The sequence below is a fragment of the Scyliorhinus canicula genome, chromosome 8 (assembly GCF_902713615.1).
Source record: "Scyliorhinus canicula chromosome 8, sScyCan1.1, whole genome shotgun sequence".
Lineage (NCBI taxonomy): Eukaryota > Metazoa > Chordata > Chondrichthyes > Carcharhiniformes > Scyliorhinidae > Scyliorhinus > Scyliorhinus canicula.
Window position 1 is genome coordinate 114,778,432 of NC_052153.1, and position 16,962 is coordinate 114,795,393.

The 16,962-nt window shown below is 47.7% G+C and overlaps 1 protein-coding gene across 3 annotated transcripts in view; it reads left to right on the plus strand.

The window, feature by feature from the left end:
• The window catches only part of epb41l4a (erythrocyte membrane protein band 4.1 like 4A), a 253,139-nt gene that overhangs the window by 98,222 nt on the left and 137,955 nt on the right, over nucleotides 1-16,962 (plus strand). For all 3 annotated transcript variants that reach the window (XM_038805106.1, XM_038805105.1, XM_038805107.1), the window contains exons 5-7: nucleotides 4,451-4,529; nucleotides 6,461-6,558; nucleotides 15,641-15,761. In XM_038805106.1, coding sequence (XP_038661034.1) covers nucleotides 4,451-4,529; nucleotides 6,461-6,558; nucleotides 15,641-15,761 — 298 coding nt within the window. The remainder of the gene's footprint in view (nucleotides 1-4,450; nucleotides 4,530-6,460; nucleotides 6,559-15,640; nucleotides 15,762-16,962) is intronic.

Consider the following 16,962-nt stretch of genomic DNA (forward strand, 5'->3'; position numbering starts at 1 on the left):
ATAGGGTGTGCATTGGGAGGTTTTAACTTAACTTGCATCCTATTAATGGGCTGGGCACCGGATTCTCCAAGCCTGCGTGAAACTCCCGTGCTCGGGACCGGGATTCACGTGGGCGAGAATTAGTGCATATGTTTCTCAGAGTTGGCTGTGGTGAGGTGGACCTTTGCAGTGGGCCAAGGGGGTAACTCTTTTAAGGAATTTCTCCCAAAGTCCATTGGAGGGCCACCATCTCCCTCATCATAAAGATACCCCTGCCTGGAAGCCCCCTGTTACAGAGACCCCCCTGGTACACAGATCCCTGCCTGGAAGCCCCTCATTAAAGAGACCTACCCCTGCCTGGATGCCCCCCCCCCCCCCCCCCCCCTATAAGAGAGACCCTGCCTGGAAGCCCCCTATTACAGAGACATCCCTGGTACACAGACCCTGCCTAGAAGCCCCCTATTACAGAGACCTACCCCTGCCTGGAGGCCCCCCATTACAGACACCCTGCTTGTTTTGCACAGTGAGCTTTAAGGCAGTGAGTTTTTTCATTGCCTGTCTGGACTGCTTTAAAACTCACCTGTGCAATACAGCAGGGATCTCTATAATAGAACGATACAGCGCAGTACAGGCCCTTCGGCCCTCGATGTTGCACCGACATGGAAAAAACTAAAGGCCATCTAACCTACACTATGCCGTTATCATCCATATGCTTATCCAATAAACTTTTAAATGCCCTCAATGTTGGAGAGTTCACTACTGTTGCAGGTAGGGCATTCCACGGCCTCACCACTCTATAATAGGGGCTTCCAGGCAGGGTCTCTCTTATGGGAGGCTTTCAGGGTTAAACAATAGGGCCAACCATCTTCAGCTACTTCACCATTGACCTGCTGAGCATCATAAGGTCTAATGTGGATATGTTCACTGATGATTGCACAATGTTCATCACCATTCTTCTCAAATACTGAAGCAGACGATGCCTACAAGCAATAATACCTGGACAGCAGTCATCCATGAACTGATAAATAGCAAGCAACATTCACACCACACAACTACCAGGCAATGATCATCTGCAATAATGATCTAGCCGACCCCCTTGCTATTCATTCACATCACCATTGCTGTGGTCCCCACCATCAACAGCCTGGGGGTCACTATCAACTAGAAATTTATCTGGACCAGCTGCTTAAATATCGTGACTACAGGACCAGGTGTGGTCACCACTTCATCTGCTGATTCCCCACAGACTGTCCACCATCTACAAGACATCACTCAGGAGAAACATACCCTCTATTTGTTTTCTTGGAGTGTATAGGAAACTTATTTAAGTGAACAACCTTTCTAATTTGTTTTGGTGGCCACATGGCTTAGAGGAGATATTATTCAGCAATAAGATGTTTGCTTGGATAGGTGCAGGAACTAAAAAAGGCTTGACAGCAGCCAGGACAAAGCAGCCCACTGGATCAGAACTGATTTCAACACCATAAACATCCACTCCTTCCACCACTGATGCACAGTGGCAGGCGTGTGTACCATCTACAAGATGTGCAGTGCAACCTGAGGCTCCTTCTACAGCACCATCCAAACATGCAATCTCCACCACCTAGAGGGACAAGGACAGGAGACACAGGAACACCACCACCTGCAAGTTCCTCTCCAAGTCACACACCACCCTGACTTGGAGCTATATCATTGGTCCTTCAATGTCATTGGAACAAAATCCTGGACCTCCGTCATTAACAGAACTTTGGCTGTGCCAATGCCAAATGAACTGCAGTGGTTCAAGCAGGCAGCGCATCATCATTTTCTCAAGGGATGTGAGAGATGAATAAAAAATTGTGGTTTTGCCAGTGATGCTCAAAGGTGTGATTCAGTGGACTAAAGTTAAAGTCCGGGAAGGTCGAAACCTGCCTCCGCACAAAATCCCTCACCGGCAGTTACCAGAACTGCAACTCAAATTCCTCCTCCAGCTCCTCCAAGCTCGGGGAAACCTCGATCCCCGCCCGCTGCTATCTCCGAAACCCCCCGCCCAGCCCCCCCCCCCCCGGAACAAATTGGTGGTTATCACAGATCGGTGCCCACACCAACCCCCCCCCCGCTCTCTAACCCCATATGCTGCCTCCACTGTCCCCAAACCCTCAGGGCTGCCACTACATCGAGGGCCGATAAGGGCTTGTGAAGTACTAAGCCGGCGAGAGCCTCACTACACACTTAACCATGCAAATCTGGATCCTGCCCATTAGATCTCGTGGGGCATAACGAGCGTTGGGAAATCTGTAAGAGGCCTCTTGCAGGATTTACCGGCCGATTCCAGCAGGGCGCGGCCGGTAATCCATGATCAATCGCTCTTCTGACCCACCGTTTGAGAAGTCTTGTGGTATCCCTTCCCTCAAAATAGATCACCTACATTTGTCTGTGTCAGATGCTGTCTGCATCTTCTCTGCACATTGTTCCAGCCTATCTACATCCTATTGCAGGCAGTTGACATCAGTATTTGCCACACCTTCAAGCTTAGTATCATGGGAAACGTTTGAAAGTCCATAGATGTTTCCTCTCATGTGGGAATCTAGAACTCGGGGACACTGTTTAAAAACTAAGGGCGCGATTCTCCGCTGCCCATGACGGGTCGGAGAATAGCGGGAGGGCGTCCCCGACATTTTTCCCGCCCTCCCGCTATCCCCCCCCCCCCCCCCCCCCCCCCCCCCCCCCCCCCCCCCCCCCCCACGGCCGCCCCACGACACAAATCGCCGCTCACCGTTTTTTACGGCGAACAGCGATTCTCCCCAGGCCGATGGGCCGAGTTCCCAGGCCTCTACGGCTGTATTTACGGCAGCAAACACACCTGCTTGCTGCCGTCGTAAAAACGGCCGCAACATGCCCGTTCTGGGCATCCAGGGCCCCGATTGGCACGGCAGTACCACGGCCGTGCCAAGGGGGGCATGGGCCCGCGACCGTAACGGACGCACTCTTTCTCCCTCCGCTGCCCCGCAGGATCAGTCCACGGGGCGGCTGAGGGAGATGACGGCCCCGCGCATGCGCGGGCTGGAGCCGTCCAATCCACGCATGCGCGGCTGACGTCATCGTACGCGTCAGCCGGCGTGACGCTTGGCACGCGGACTTAGCGACGGTCGCTAAGGCCGCGATGCCGTGGTTCACGGGGCCCCGCTGCTAGCCCCGCCCGGGGGGGAGAATTGGGTCCCGGGAGGGGGCGCGGAGGCTGCCGTGAAACACGGCCAGTTTCACGGCAGCCTTTACGACTCGCCGCATTTACTGAGAATCGCGCCCTAAGTGTCTCCCATTTAAGATGGGAATTTTTCTCTCAGAGGGTCGTTAGTCTTTAGGATTCACTTCCACAAAGAGTAATGAAGATTGGGCTATTGAATTTATTCAAGGTTAAGTTAGACAGATTATTGATCAGCATAAATATTGTGATCTGTGAGGAGGGTAGTGAAAGACTCAAGGACATCAGATGGTGGAATGGGCAGATCAGTGGCAGATGAAATTTTAATACAGAAAAGTGTGAAGTGAATTTTGGTAGGAAAAACAAGGAACGGCAATATAAAATAAAGGGTACAATTCTCAAGGATGTGCAGGGACAATGTATTCATATAAACAGAGATAAATTGTTGAAGGTGGCAGGGGAGGCTGAGAAAGTGGTTAATTAGCCATACAGATCTTGGGCTTTATAAACAGAATCTTTATGAAACACTAATTTGGCCTCATCTGGAGTATTGTATTTAATTATGGGCACTGCACCTTAGGACGATCTGAAGACTTTAGAGAAGGTGCAGAAAAGATCACAAGAATGGTTCCAGGGATGAAAGACTTCAGTTATGTGAGTAGACTGGAGAAGCTAAAGTTGTTCTCCTCAGACAGGAGAAGGTTGAGAGGAGATTTGGTGTAAACAGAGTAGACAAAGAGACTAGCAAAAGAACCAAAAACATCCTGAGGATGCAATGAGTGGTTAGGTCCTGGCGAGCACTGCCAGTTGGGATGGCAGAGGCAGACCCAATTGTGGCTATCAGTGGGAAATTAGATAGACTTCTAAAGGAAAAGACAATTATCGGGCTATGGGGAAAGGGCAGAGAGTAGGACTAGTGAATTTACTCTTGCAGAAAGCTAGTACAGGTTTGACAGGCCAAATGGCCTCTTTTGGTGTTGTAACCATTCTGTCTTCCAGTGAATGAAAGGGAAATGGAAGGACACTGAAAGAACCAAACGCAAACACTGACCCTATGTGTGTAAAACTGTATGTCTTTTACTCACTTGATATGATTTAAACAATATGGCTAATTCATCATTTGCTTCCTTTGCTATGGGCTGTTCACATTGAAATCCATCCTTCGCAACAGCACATCAGAATATTGCAGACATTAGAATTTGAAGTCTGTGCGTGAATTTTACAATATTTAAGTTTTAAAATATTCCATATGTACGTATGCATTCTATTTCAAAGTTTCTTTTCTTGTAGCTGGCCCACCCTACACATTATACTTTGGTGTCAAGTTCTACGCAGAAGATCCTTGTAAACTTAAAGAAGAAATAACAAGGTAACAAGATGTAAAAATAAACTTTGCTTTTTAAGTCATATATGATTGAATATTGTGCGTTTCTGGTCTGTCGACTTAATGGAGTTCTGCAAGTCCAGTTTAATGAAATTACCAATATATTTGCCTTTGAAAATGTTTTTAAATGAGTGGAGTGGAAAACAGGAATATTTCTTGCATGTAATGAATTTACTGGGCAGTAAAAGACAGAAGTACAGGAATTCTGGTAATTGATATGTGCATGAAGATTGCTGTGGGTGTCTGGCTGTGAATCCATTTCTACCCCTTTCATTTTCTTTGCCATTGACCAATTTATATGAAACCTTAAACATCTACCTGGACTGGGTGAAAGGAGCAAAGGTCATTTAGCATCCACAGTGGGTCAAATTGCAACACTTAATAGCAAATTTTGACTTCACTTTCTGCCATAAATTTACCATTTCCATCTTGCACTGAAGTTCAGCCTCACTAAGGAAACAAGTGTTGACACATATGACAAGATCGAGGAAGGAAAATTAGATATACGTTTTGCTCCCGACTTGGGGAAAAATTTCCTTGAGTCTTCGGATTTTCATTTTGGGAGGGGTGTTAACTGGAGTGAGGCTCATTGCCCCCGAAAACTGTGGAGGCTGCGAGAGGGGCAGCTGGGTGCTGAGGCAGGCTTGGTACTCTGGGACCTTATCTTAGTTACAGTGATGGCAAGAAAGCACAAAACAGCCCTCAAGTCCTCACCCCACACACCCCTTCACACCCCACACACTCCCCATACGCTCCATCCATGTTCAACCTTTGCAATTCTCTTGTTAGGGGCTGGTTTTGCACAGTGGGCTAAACAGCTGGCTTGTATTGCAGAACAAGGCCAGCAGCACGGTTCAATTCCCGTACCAGCCTCCCCGAACAGGCGCCGGAATGTGGCGACGAGGGGCTTTTCACAGTAACTTCTTGAAGCCTACTTGTGACAATAAGCGATTTTTATTATTTTTAAAAGTCTTAAAATAATTAACCTCAAGTAACAGGTATCTTCATTATTGGTGTGTCATAAAACTTTAATTTTTCTGTTTTGTTCCTCAGCTGCCCTGGTGACAGAGATTGTTGGGTTGGGGGGGGGGGGGGGGGGGGGGGGGGGGGGGGAGGGGGGGGGGGGAATCCTTCGGTGTCTGCATTATGTTCATTCACTTCAGTGGATTGAGTTGGGTCTGATCAAGAGCCGCTTGAGTATTTAGCAGAACCAAACAAGTATATATTTTGAGAGGATAAGCAGCTTTCCATTGAAATGAATAGTGCCACACCCAAGTGGAGGAAGCACAGGGCCTGACACTGCAGCAGGTCACTGTCAGTGATGTACTATTATTTCTGGGATTGTAACAAATCATCATTTAATCCCATCATTGAAAAGCAAATGTGTTTACTCTGAAGAAAACTGTTTCAATATCATTGTCTTCTCAGAGATCGTTTTGGATGTTTTAATTGTCTAAGAACATTGAAGTAAGTAAAACGGAGCATACGGGTGGAATTTAATGGCCTCCCAGCTGAGTTTGGAGGCAGGGTCCCCTCCCCATGATCTCCATCCTGCTCACTCTCTCCTCTCTCCAGTGGTCTGTAAGCAATTGCTGGTGAAGGCCTGTGGCACTGCCGTTACTGGAGAGCCGGATTTCTACCCTGCTCGGTGCTTAATTGGATGGGCTTTATTGAAATGTAACCACGTCGTAGAGAATCCCAGGGGAAAGCAGTGAGGGACTCTGATTTTCCAACCAGAGGATGAAACCTTTTCACCCACAGTAAATCCCAGCCCGTATTTCTGTGAGTTTCTTTGTCAAATAACTGACTCAACTTTGATGGTGCAACTATAGGCTGATTTAACAAATACGTTGTATACACTGATGGGATCCAGCATTGCAATTTCTTAATTGATCATTTTTCCTTTCTCATTTTAGATACCAGTTTTTTCTGCAGGTCAAACAGGATGTCCTTCAAGGTCGGCTGCCTTGCTCTTTAAACATTGCGGCGCAGCTGGGTGCATATGCTATACAGTGTAAGTGGGTCATTCTCACTGTTTTATAATGTATGTTACATGGGATTTAATAAAGAGCTACTGTTAGACTGACCATACTATTAACACTTGTCTGTTTAAAAAAATTCTCACTTATCTTGATTGGGAAGAAAAATGGGTCACATCTGTACGAAAAATAATTGGTTTGGATTTTCTGCTTCACTAGACCTGGCAGGCTCCTGATTTTCAGTCAAATGCTCCCCTTACACACTGGGAGTGCTCATTTAAAATTCTGTATGCCAGTTTGTGAGTTTCTGACTTTGAATTTCAATAGACAGAAAATCACGAGTTGGGGATTTGGAACTTCTTGATATTTGCTTGCAGTGTGTAACAGGAGTGTAAAAGCTGAAAATCTAGGCCGACATATCCCATTACCGTGAAAAGTATTATATGTGTAGTGTCACAGGGCTGGATTTTTGCACCCGAGTCGGGAGCGCGGAAGTGGGAAAATTCCTGACCCCACAAAGCTGACTTGGAAGAAAGTGCCCCGGATTTTCAGATTTTCATTTTGGGGGGAAGGGTTGTTAACTGGAGTCAGGTCTGCCACTCCCGGAAACAATGTGGAGGCAGCTACAGGGGCAGCCGGGTGCTGAGGCATGCTGGTTACACCTCTGGGACTTGGTCTCAGTTACAATAAAAGCAAGAAAACAAAAAAGGGGGTTGGGGATTTAAAATATTTGACAACTTTACGTTCCACTAAGCTTATGCAGATTCATATCTACTCTTGAGAGGTTTTCTCACGGGGCACTTTATTTACCTCTCCCAAGGGGCACCTGAGCTTTATTTTGATTTGTCGCTGGGATGTGAGTGTCACTAGCTAGGCCAAAGTTTGTTGGTCATCCCTAAAGGTGGTGGTGTACTGCCTTCTTGAACTGCTCGAGAAGCTCCACACCATCCAGGACAAAGTAGCCCACTTGATTGGCGCCCCATCAACATTCACCCCCTCCACCACCGACGCACAATTGCAGCAATGCTTACTATCTACAGATGCACTGCATCAATTCACTGAGGCTCCTTTGCTGAACCGGTGCAGTCCATGTGTTAGAGCAACACTGTGATGATATGTGTATATTTTATATTGTTTATCTATTATGTATATATTCTGTGTAGGTAAGGAAAGCTGTGTATGTGTGTATGGTGAAGTTGTAACTTGTATTGAGACCTTACAGTGGGTTTTAATTTACAGATAAACAAGGTAAGTTTAAAATTTACATTTAGGGTTTAAGTGTTGAAATTGTTGCTTAATTATTGCATTTCAAAAGAGGTTCAAAGGTGACAAGTTTGCATCTTACAGGAGTTGTGAGTAAACGGAGCAGACATTGAGATTTTATTGATTTAAAATAGGAAATATGAAAGGTTTAATATTTGGGAAAACTGAGTTTAAAGGAATTTGTGACGACAATGGAAAACAAACATAAAAGGGAAAAAAGTATTGATGAGGACTTGTTTTCAGCTGCAGTGGAGTTGCGGTGTGGGAAGCCCACTGAAGACCCACTTCTTTATAAAGTTTGATTAAAAGCTGTGAATGTTGTGAATTGAGAGAAGCAACTTGTCTACCTTTTGTAACACATTTTGGGGCATTTTGTTTCTACCTGTATATATTTCATCTTACGTGTTTAAGTTTTATCATGTCTTTTAATGAATATTTTCAATTCTTTAAATCTTAAAAGTTATCACTGGAGTTGTGTACAATACAAATAAAACATTACGATCAGTGGAGAGGGATTTCAATCTGAGATCGTATTAACACCCACAGTGCCGATAGGAAGGGAGTTCCAGGATTTTGACCCAGTGACAGTGAAGGAACGTCGCCATATATCCAGGTCAGGATTGTGTATGTCTTGGAGGGAGACTTGTAAGTGGTGGTGTTCCAGTGTATCTATTGCCCTTGGCCTCGTAGGTGGTAGAGGTTGTGTGTTTGGAAGGCGCCTTGGTGAGTTCCTGAAGTACATCTTGTAGATGGTACACTGCTGCCACTGTTCATCACTGGTGCAGGGAGTGATTGTTGAAGGTACTGACTGGATGAGATGACAATCAAGCTTTGTCCGGGTTCATGTTGAGCTTCTTGAGTGTTGCTGCAGCTGCACTCGTCCAGGCAAGTCGAGAGTATTCCATCACACTCCTGACTTGTGCCTTGTAGATGGTAGACAGGCTTGAGTTGCACTCTGCAGAGTTCCCAGCCTCTGACCTGCCTTTGTAGCTATAGTATTTATGCCTAGTCCAGTTCAGTTTCTGGTCAATGGTAACACCCAGGGTGTCGATATTGAGGGACTCAGTGGTGGTAATGCCATTGAATGTTAAGGGGAGATGGTTATATTCTTTCTTGTGGAAGAGGTCATGATCTGGCATGAATCTTACTTGTCACTTATCAGCCCAAAACTGGATATTGTCCAGGTCTTGCTACATATGGTCACAGACTGCTTCAGTGACAAAGGAATCGCAAATGGTGTTATACATTGGTGCTGGACATCTGCGAACATCCTCAGTTCTGACCTTATAATGAGGGAAACTCATTGATCAAGCAGCTGAAGATGGTTGGGCCTAGGACACTCCCCTGAGGAAGTTTTACAGCTGTGTCTCGGGACTGAGATGATTGACATCCTACAACTACAACTATCTTGCTTTGTGTCAGGTATGACTCCAACCAGCGGAGAGTTTCTCCCCCCGCTTACCAATGATTTCAATTTTGCTAAGGGTTCCTTGATGCCACACTTGGTCAAATGCTGCCTTCATGTCAAGGGTGGTCACTCTCACCTCACCTCTGGAGTTCAGCTCTTTTGTCCATGTTTGAACCAAGATCAGGAGCTGAGTGGCCCTGATGGAACCCAAACTGAGTGTCAGTGTTCAAGTTACTGCTGAGTAAGTCTCGCTTGACGATGCTATCAATGATACCTTCCATCACTTTGCTGATGATCAAGAGTAGATGGATGGGGTGGTAATTGGATTTGTTCTGCTGTTTGTGACCAGGACATTATTGGGAAATTCTTCCACACAGGCAACTAGATGCCGGTGCTGTAGCTGTACTGGAAGAGTTTGGCCAGAGGAACAGCTACATCTGGAGCACAATCAGTACTATCGTCATGCCTTTTCAGTGTCCAGTGCCTTCACCTGTTTTCCGCCATCACATGGAGTGACTCGAATTGGCTGAAGGCTTGCATGTATAATGCCGGGGACTTCGGGAGAAGACTGAGATGGATAATCCACCTGGCACTTCTGGCTGAAGATGGTTGCAACTGCACAGCCTTGTCTTTTGCACTGATGTTCTGGGAATATTTGTGGACTCTCCTCCAGTTTAATTGTTCACCACCATTCATGGTTGGATGTGACAGGAGTGCAGAGCATAGATCTGATCCATTGGTTGCGGGATAATTTTTCTGTGGCTTTCGCGTGCTGCTTCTGCTGTTTGACATGCCGGTAGTCTTGTGTTTGAGCTTGACTAGGGGCGCAATCTAACCAAATTGCAACAGAATCCGTGTCGAGCGCGTTTAGCCGGGTGTTGCCCAACGTTCTCATGAAACACCACGCTCTCTAACGGGACTTTGTTGCAATCCGGGACCACGGTGGGGAGCGCCCTGCCGAGGCCACATTTAGTCCCATTTCCTGCAATGAGAAGCTCCGCTCGCCGGAACACCTCAATGCAAGAGGAGGGAGGATATCAGGATGCTATTTTTAAATGGCGTCCTGTTCTCTCAACCACCCTCCCACACCCCAACTCTCCTATAAGGGGGTCCTTGGGCCCCTCTGCATCCCACCTCACATGGGCAAGGCTTCCAGCCTTGTACTGCCAGCCTAGAAGCCTGGCAGTGCCAGTGCACCAGACTGGCACTGGCATGGTGGCACCAGCACTGCCAGGGTGCTACCCTACCCATTGGGCAACCACCTGAGGGCCTCTGATCCCCTGGGAGACCACCTGAGTGCTGGACTGTCTGGTCCCCATTTGTGGTCTCCTCCTTCGACCATACCTTGTCTTCATAGAATTTACAGTGCAGAAGGAGGCCATTTGGCACATCGAGTCTGCACTGGCCCTTGGAAAGAGGACCCTACTTAAGCCCACACCTCCACCCTCGTAACCCAGTAATTCCACCTAACCTTTTTAGGACACTAAGGGCAATTTAGCATGGCCAATCCACCTAACCCGGACATCTTTGGACTTGTGGGAGGAAACCGAAGCACCCGGAGGAAACCCCACGCAGACACGGGGAGAACGCGCAGACTCCGCACAGACGCGAATCGAACCTGGGACCCTGGAGCTGTGAAGCAACTGTGCTAACCACTGTGCTAACGTGCAACCCTAAGGGCGGCAACCTGTGAAACGACAGCTCCTCTCTCCTCATGAAATCCCGGACCTGCTGGTACCTGTAACTATTCCTCCTGGGCAGCTCATACTCCTCCAAGTCTTCTAATTTCGCAAATCTGCCCCCTATGATCAGGACCCCGAATCGTTCACTCCCTATCTGCCGCCACCCCCAAAACCTTGCACCCAGCTCCCCTGGGGCAAACCTATGATTGTCACAGAACGGTGCCCACACCGAGGTACCCTCCAGTCTCAAATGCTGGCTCCATGCCCCCATACCCACAAGGCTGACACCACCTCTGGGCCCACGGAGTACCTGGCTGGCGTGCCGAGCAGAGGTGCCGTTCACAATGCCTTCAAGCTCGTTCCCCGACAGGAAGCCGCCTCCATCCGTCCCCATACCTCCCCCTCCCCCACTACTCATTTCGGAACCATGGCGATGTTCGCCGACCAGTAGTAGTTCATTATATTCGGCCACGCCAACCCCCCTCCTCTTCACCCCGACTCCAAAAAAGCCCTTTTGACCCGCGGGGTCTTCCCTGCCCATACAAACCCAGAGATCAGCGTATTAACCTTTTTGAAAAAACGACTTTGGTACCATGATCGGGTGGTTGTGAAATCTGAACAGGAGACTTTACAGCATCCTCATCTTTACAGTCTGCACCCGTCCCACCAATGATAGTGGCAGCACACCCCATCTCTTAAAATCCCCCTTCATTTGCTCCATTAACCGAGTCAAATTTAACTGATGCAGCCGCGCCCAACCCGTGTCATCTGAATGGCCAGGTATCTGAAACTTTCCCCTACTCACTTGGTCGTCGCCTATCACCCCCGGGACGCATCCCTCAATTCGCAAAGCCAACACCTTCACAAAAAGGTGGTTTTCACATTCAACAATGATATCGGACGGTACGATCCACACTGCTCTGGATCCTTGTGTTTTATTAATATCAGCGAGATAGACGACTGCGATAGTGTAGGGGGAGTTCCCCCCTCTCCCTTGCCTCATTGTATGCCCTCAGCAACAATGGCCCCAGATCCTCCCCAAAGTTTTTACAGAACTCCACTGGGAACCAATCCGGGACCTTCTCTGCCTGCATTACCCCCATACTCCCGATAGGAGCCCCAATCCTTGCACCAACTCCTCATCCACCCTGGGAAACTTCAACCCATCCAGGAACCACCCCATTCCCTCCCTCCCAACTGGAGGCTCCGATTCATACAACCTCCTATTAAAAAGCCTCAAACACCCCATTCACCCCAACCGGGTCCAGTACCACCCTTCTCATCGCATCCTTCACTCTACCAATCTCCTTCGCCAGCTCCTGCTTCCTCAGCTGGTGGGCCAACATCCTGCTCGCCTTCTCCCCATATTCACACACTGCCTCCTTGGTCCTCTGGCAACTGCCCCACCGCCTTTCCCGTGTACAGCAATCCGAACTTCATCTAGAGCCTCTGCCCCTCACTCAACAACCACCTTGGGGCCTCCAAATCTTTCCTGTCCACCCTCCGAATCACTTCCACCAGCGTTGCCATCGCTGCTCATTCCGCCTTCTCCCTATGTGCCCGAATTGAAATTAACTCGCCCAATCCACCACCTTAAGTGCCTCCCACAGCGTGGCGGCGGTGACCTCCGCCATGTCATTGAGCTCCGTATTCACCCGGTTGGCAACCCTCACCTGCTCGCACATCTTTTCATCTGCCAACAACCCCACATCCAGTCTCCAATGTGGGCTCTGGGCCCCCATGGTCCACTTGCAAATCCATGTTGCGCTGTGCGTGGTCAAAGACCATGATCGGCGAATACCCTGAGTTGACCACTCCTACCAGCAATGCCTTATCCACCACAAAATAATCAATCCGGGAGTACACCCGGTGTACATGGGAGAAATATTAAAATTCCTTTGCCCTTGGCCTCCCAAACCTCCATGGGTCCACTGCCCCTCCTCCCATACGCTCCACACACGCTTTCAGCTTTATCTCCACCGGTGACACCTTCCCCGACCTCCGGTTCAACTGCTCCAAGCTTTGCTCAATGACAGTATTAAAACCCCCCCCTTCCCATGATCAACCGACGCAAGTCCAGGTCAGGAATCTTCCCCAGCACCCACCTCCTAAAATCCACATCATCCCAATTAGGGGCATAAACATTGACCAGAACCACCTGCATTCCCTCCAGCTTCCCACTCACTATTACGAACCTTCCCGCGAATTGGCCACAATGTTCCCCACCTCGAACGCCATCCGCTTATTCACCAATACCGCCAACCCGCTCGTCTTCATGTCCAGTCCCGAGTGAAACACCTGCCCTACCCATCCGTTCCTCAACCTCGTCTGGTCCCCTATCTTTAAGTGCGTCTCCTGCAAAAAGACTACGGCCAACTTCAGACTTCCCAGGTGCATGAACACACAAAAGTATTTGACCGGCCCATTCAGCCTCCTCACGCTCCCACCCTGCTAATTAACCATATCCCTGTTTGGGCCTGTGTCACGTGATCATCCAGCCCACCCTTGGATGTCCACCTTCATCCATCCTTTTCCAACTGGCGCCACAACAACCACATCCCTGTCCTCAATAGTCCTGGTTAATGTCGAAGGGCCAAAGTGGGATGATATGGGTTTTGTTAAACAGTTGTTGGCCTCCATTCTGGACTTGAACTTGCATCAGCTAATCTTTGGTAGGCGGGAGGGGGAGGGGGGGAAATTTAAGCTGTGTACTAGATCCGACGATGGATCAATCTAGGCCCAAATCGCTGGCTGCATCAGGGATGGTAAAGGCGTTATTGGCTTTTATGGAACAGGTGGAGGGCAGGATCTGTGGCATTTTGTACACCTGGGGAATAAAACAATTTCTTTTTTTTCCCCATGTCCATCAAGTCAATCCAGAGATTGACTTATTTGTGATGGGGAGATGGCGATTGTAATTTTGGACCATGCTCCAGATTTTGTGGATTTGGCACTAGAGTCAGGTTCCTCCCAACATCCGCCTGGAGGTTTCATCTGGACCTGTTGGCAGACAAAGGTTTTTGTGATTGTATATCCTCCGCCATTGGGAGTATATCAAATTCAATGAAAGTGGTCTATTTTGCCTTCTACACTGTGGGAGGTCCTTAGGGTGGTCATTAGGGGGAGATAATTTCATACAAGGCACACGTGGAAAGGACAGCAAGGGTGGAGTGACAGAGGATAGCGGACTCCATCCTTGAGGTGGACCACCAGTACTTGCTTGCCCCTATCCCCGAGTTACTTGTGAGTAGGAAAACATTACAGGAGCAGTTTGATTTGCTATCAACAGATAAGGCTGCTATTACCATTAGGCTCATTTAAATACCCAAATGCCAGATTAATCGGGCGCCCAGGAATCAACGATCACACCTGCGAGAACTCACCAGGAGGCTGATTTTTTAAAAAATATTTTTTATTCTCCTCCTTTTTCACATTTTCTCCCAAATTTACACCCACAATAAACAATAATCAGTGACGAATGTAATGTCAATCCCCATATCAATAACAACGATCCCATCCTCTCACCAGACCCCAGACATTGGCCCGCAAGTTAACATAAACCAATGACAAAAAGGAATCAGGAATCACCCATAGTCACCAATAACACATACAGTCCCCCTCCCCAACCCTCCCAGCCCCCCCACACCCACACCCCCCTCAATGTTCGATGTGATCCAATCCTCGAAAGTGCAAAATGAATAACGCCCATGAATTGTAGAATCCCTCCATCCTTCTCCTCAGTTCAAATTTGACCTTTTCAAACATCAAGAATTCCAGCAGGTCCCCCCACCACGCCAGGGCACAGGGTGGAGAGGTTTATCTCCACCCTAACAGGATCCGCCTTCATGCGATCAACGAGGCGAAGGCTGCAACATCTGCCTCCGCGCCCATTTCCAACCCCGGCTGGTCCGACACCCCGAATATGGCCTCCCGGGGGCCCGGGTACAGTTTCACATGCACCACTTTAGAGATTACCCGAAACACCTCCTTCTAGTAATCCTCCAGTTTTGGACAGGACCAAAACATATGAATGTGGTTTGCGGTTTGTGGTTCGGGGACAGGGCAGGGTGGTACCCCAGTACTCCCCCTGGCACCTGGCCACATTGGCACTGCCAGACTGACTGGCAGCACCACCTGGGCACCCTGGCAATGCCACTTTGGCAGGGTTCCCAGGTACCTGGGTGGCACTTCTAGAGGTCAGGCCAAGTGGCCCTTGCCAACTAGAAAGGGGGAGGGTGGTTCCCAGGTGCCTCGTCAAGGTTGGGGAGGTGAAAGGGGTTAATAAAGTGGAGGGGTGGTCGGGCTGCCGATCAAAATGGTATCCCGATCTGAGAGCATTCATTCCTGCTGGCAGAATCAGCTTATATTAGACAATATCGTCAAATTTAGAGTGCGGAAGGAGGACATCCAGCCCATCGAGTCTGCTCCGGCCCTTGGAAAGAGCACCCCACATTTCCACCATATCCCAATAACTCCACCTAACCATTTTGGACACAAACGGCAATTTATCATGGCCAATCCATATAACCTGCACATCTTTGGACTGTGGGGTAAACCGGAACACCCGGAGGAAACCCACGCAGACACGAGGAGAACGTGCAGACTCCACACAGACAGCGACCCAAGCCAGGAATCGAACCTGGGACCCTGGAGCTATGAACCAACAGTGCTAACCATTCTGCTACTGCGCTGTCCCCAATTGATTAAATTGGTTGTAAATGTGAATGCAGAAATATGATTGATTATTATTTTCTCTCTATTCAGCTGAAATTGGAGACTATGACCCTTATAAACACACAGCGGGTTACGTATCTGAATATCGTTTCATTCCTGATCAGAAGGAGGACCTTGAAGAAGAAATAGAACAGTTTCATAAAGCATTAACGTAAGGGGATTTGTTTTTCTTGATAATTAAATCAAACTTTAGAAAGTATTCGCTATTTTCATAATGTATACGGGATGTTTCTAAAACCAGCTGAAGCAAAGTGCAATAAAATCTTTTGTCATCGTTATTAATTGTGGTAGTTTATATATTAATGATTTGACGAATTTTCATACTAGAAACTTTGCTCTGGCAGACTTGCTGAAATACAATTCATTTCTAACATGTAATGTCAGATGCAGCTCCTGAGTGCTTCACGCCGAAGGAAAAAGCCTCCAAAATCCATTCCCTCTGAAAAAACAAAATTCCTTGAAGAAATAAATGATGACCTGATTTAACATGCCACGATAATTATGTTAGCTGCCAGTGAATGCAATTTACTAAGTAGATACTCGCAATATTTGGGGTTGCAGTGGAGCCGGGAGTGCAGGAGGCGAAAGAGGCCGGTGTTCTGGCCTTTGCGTCCCTAGTAACCCAGCGGAGGATTCTTCTTCAGTGGAAGGATGCGAGGCCCCCAAGCGTGGAGGCCTGGGTCAACGATATGGCGGGGTTTATTAAATTGGAGAGGGTGAAATTTGCCCTAAGGGGGTCAGTGCAGGGGTTTTTCAGGAGATGGCAACCATCCTAGATCTCCTGGCAGAACGGTAAAAACAAAAGGTCAGCAGCAGCAGCAACCCGGGGGGGTTTTTTTTTGTTTTTGTTTTTGTTTTTTTTTTGTTTTTGTTTTGGGTTGAATCTTCGTTAACGATGGGCGTTTATTTATTGTTTCTCTTCTGTATATATATATGGGGGGATTATTCTTTTTGTTCTTTGAATTTTCTGTTACTGTTTTCTTTTTTGTGAAAATGTGAAAATTTGAATAAAAATTATTTTTAAAAAAATGTACTAAGTAGATAGCATAAAGTGTTGGAATGGACAAACCTGAGTTCACTTACTGTTTCATTCAACCTTTTGGGTGAGAAATTGGGATAATTTACTCTTGTTTGTTGGATACTTTGAGTGCCCCTACGAACTTTAAGTGGTGTCAATGGCACATGCACATTTGTGGGCCAAATCACACTTGATGCCTTACTGATGAGGGCTTTAGCATGTGAGCAATGAATGTCTGTCAGAAGTGTGTAGAGCAGGAAGATGACAGCGCCTAATGTGCATGCAATACTGATTTAACACCAGCAGTGTTTTAAAAAAAAAATTAGTTCACGGG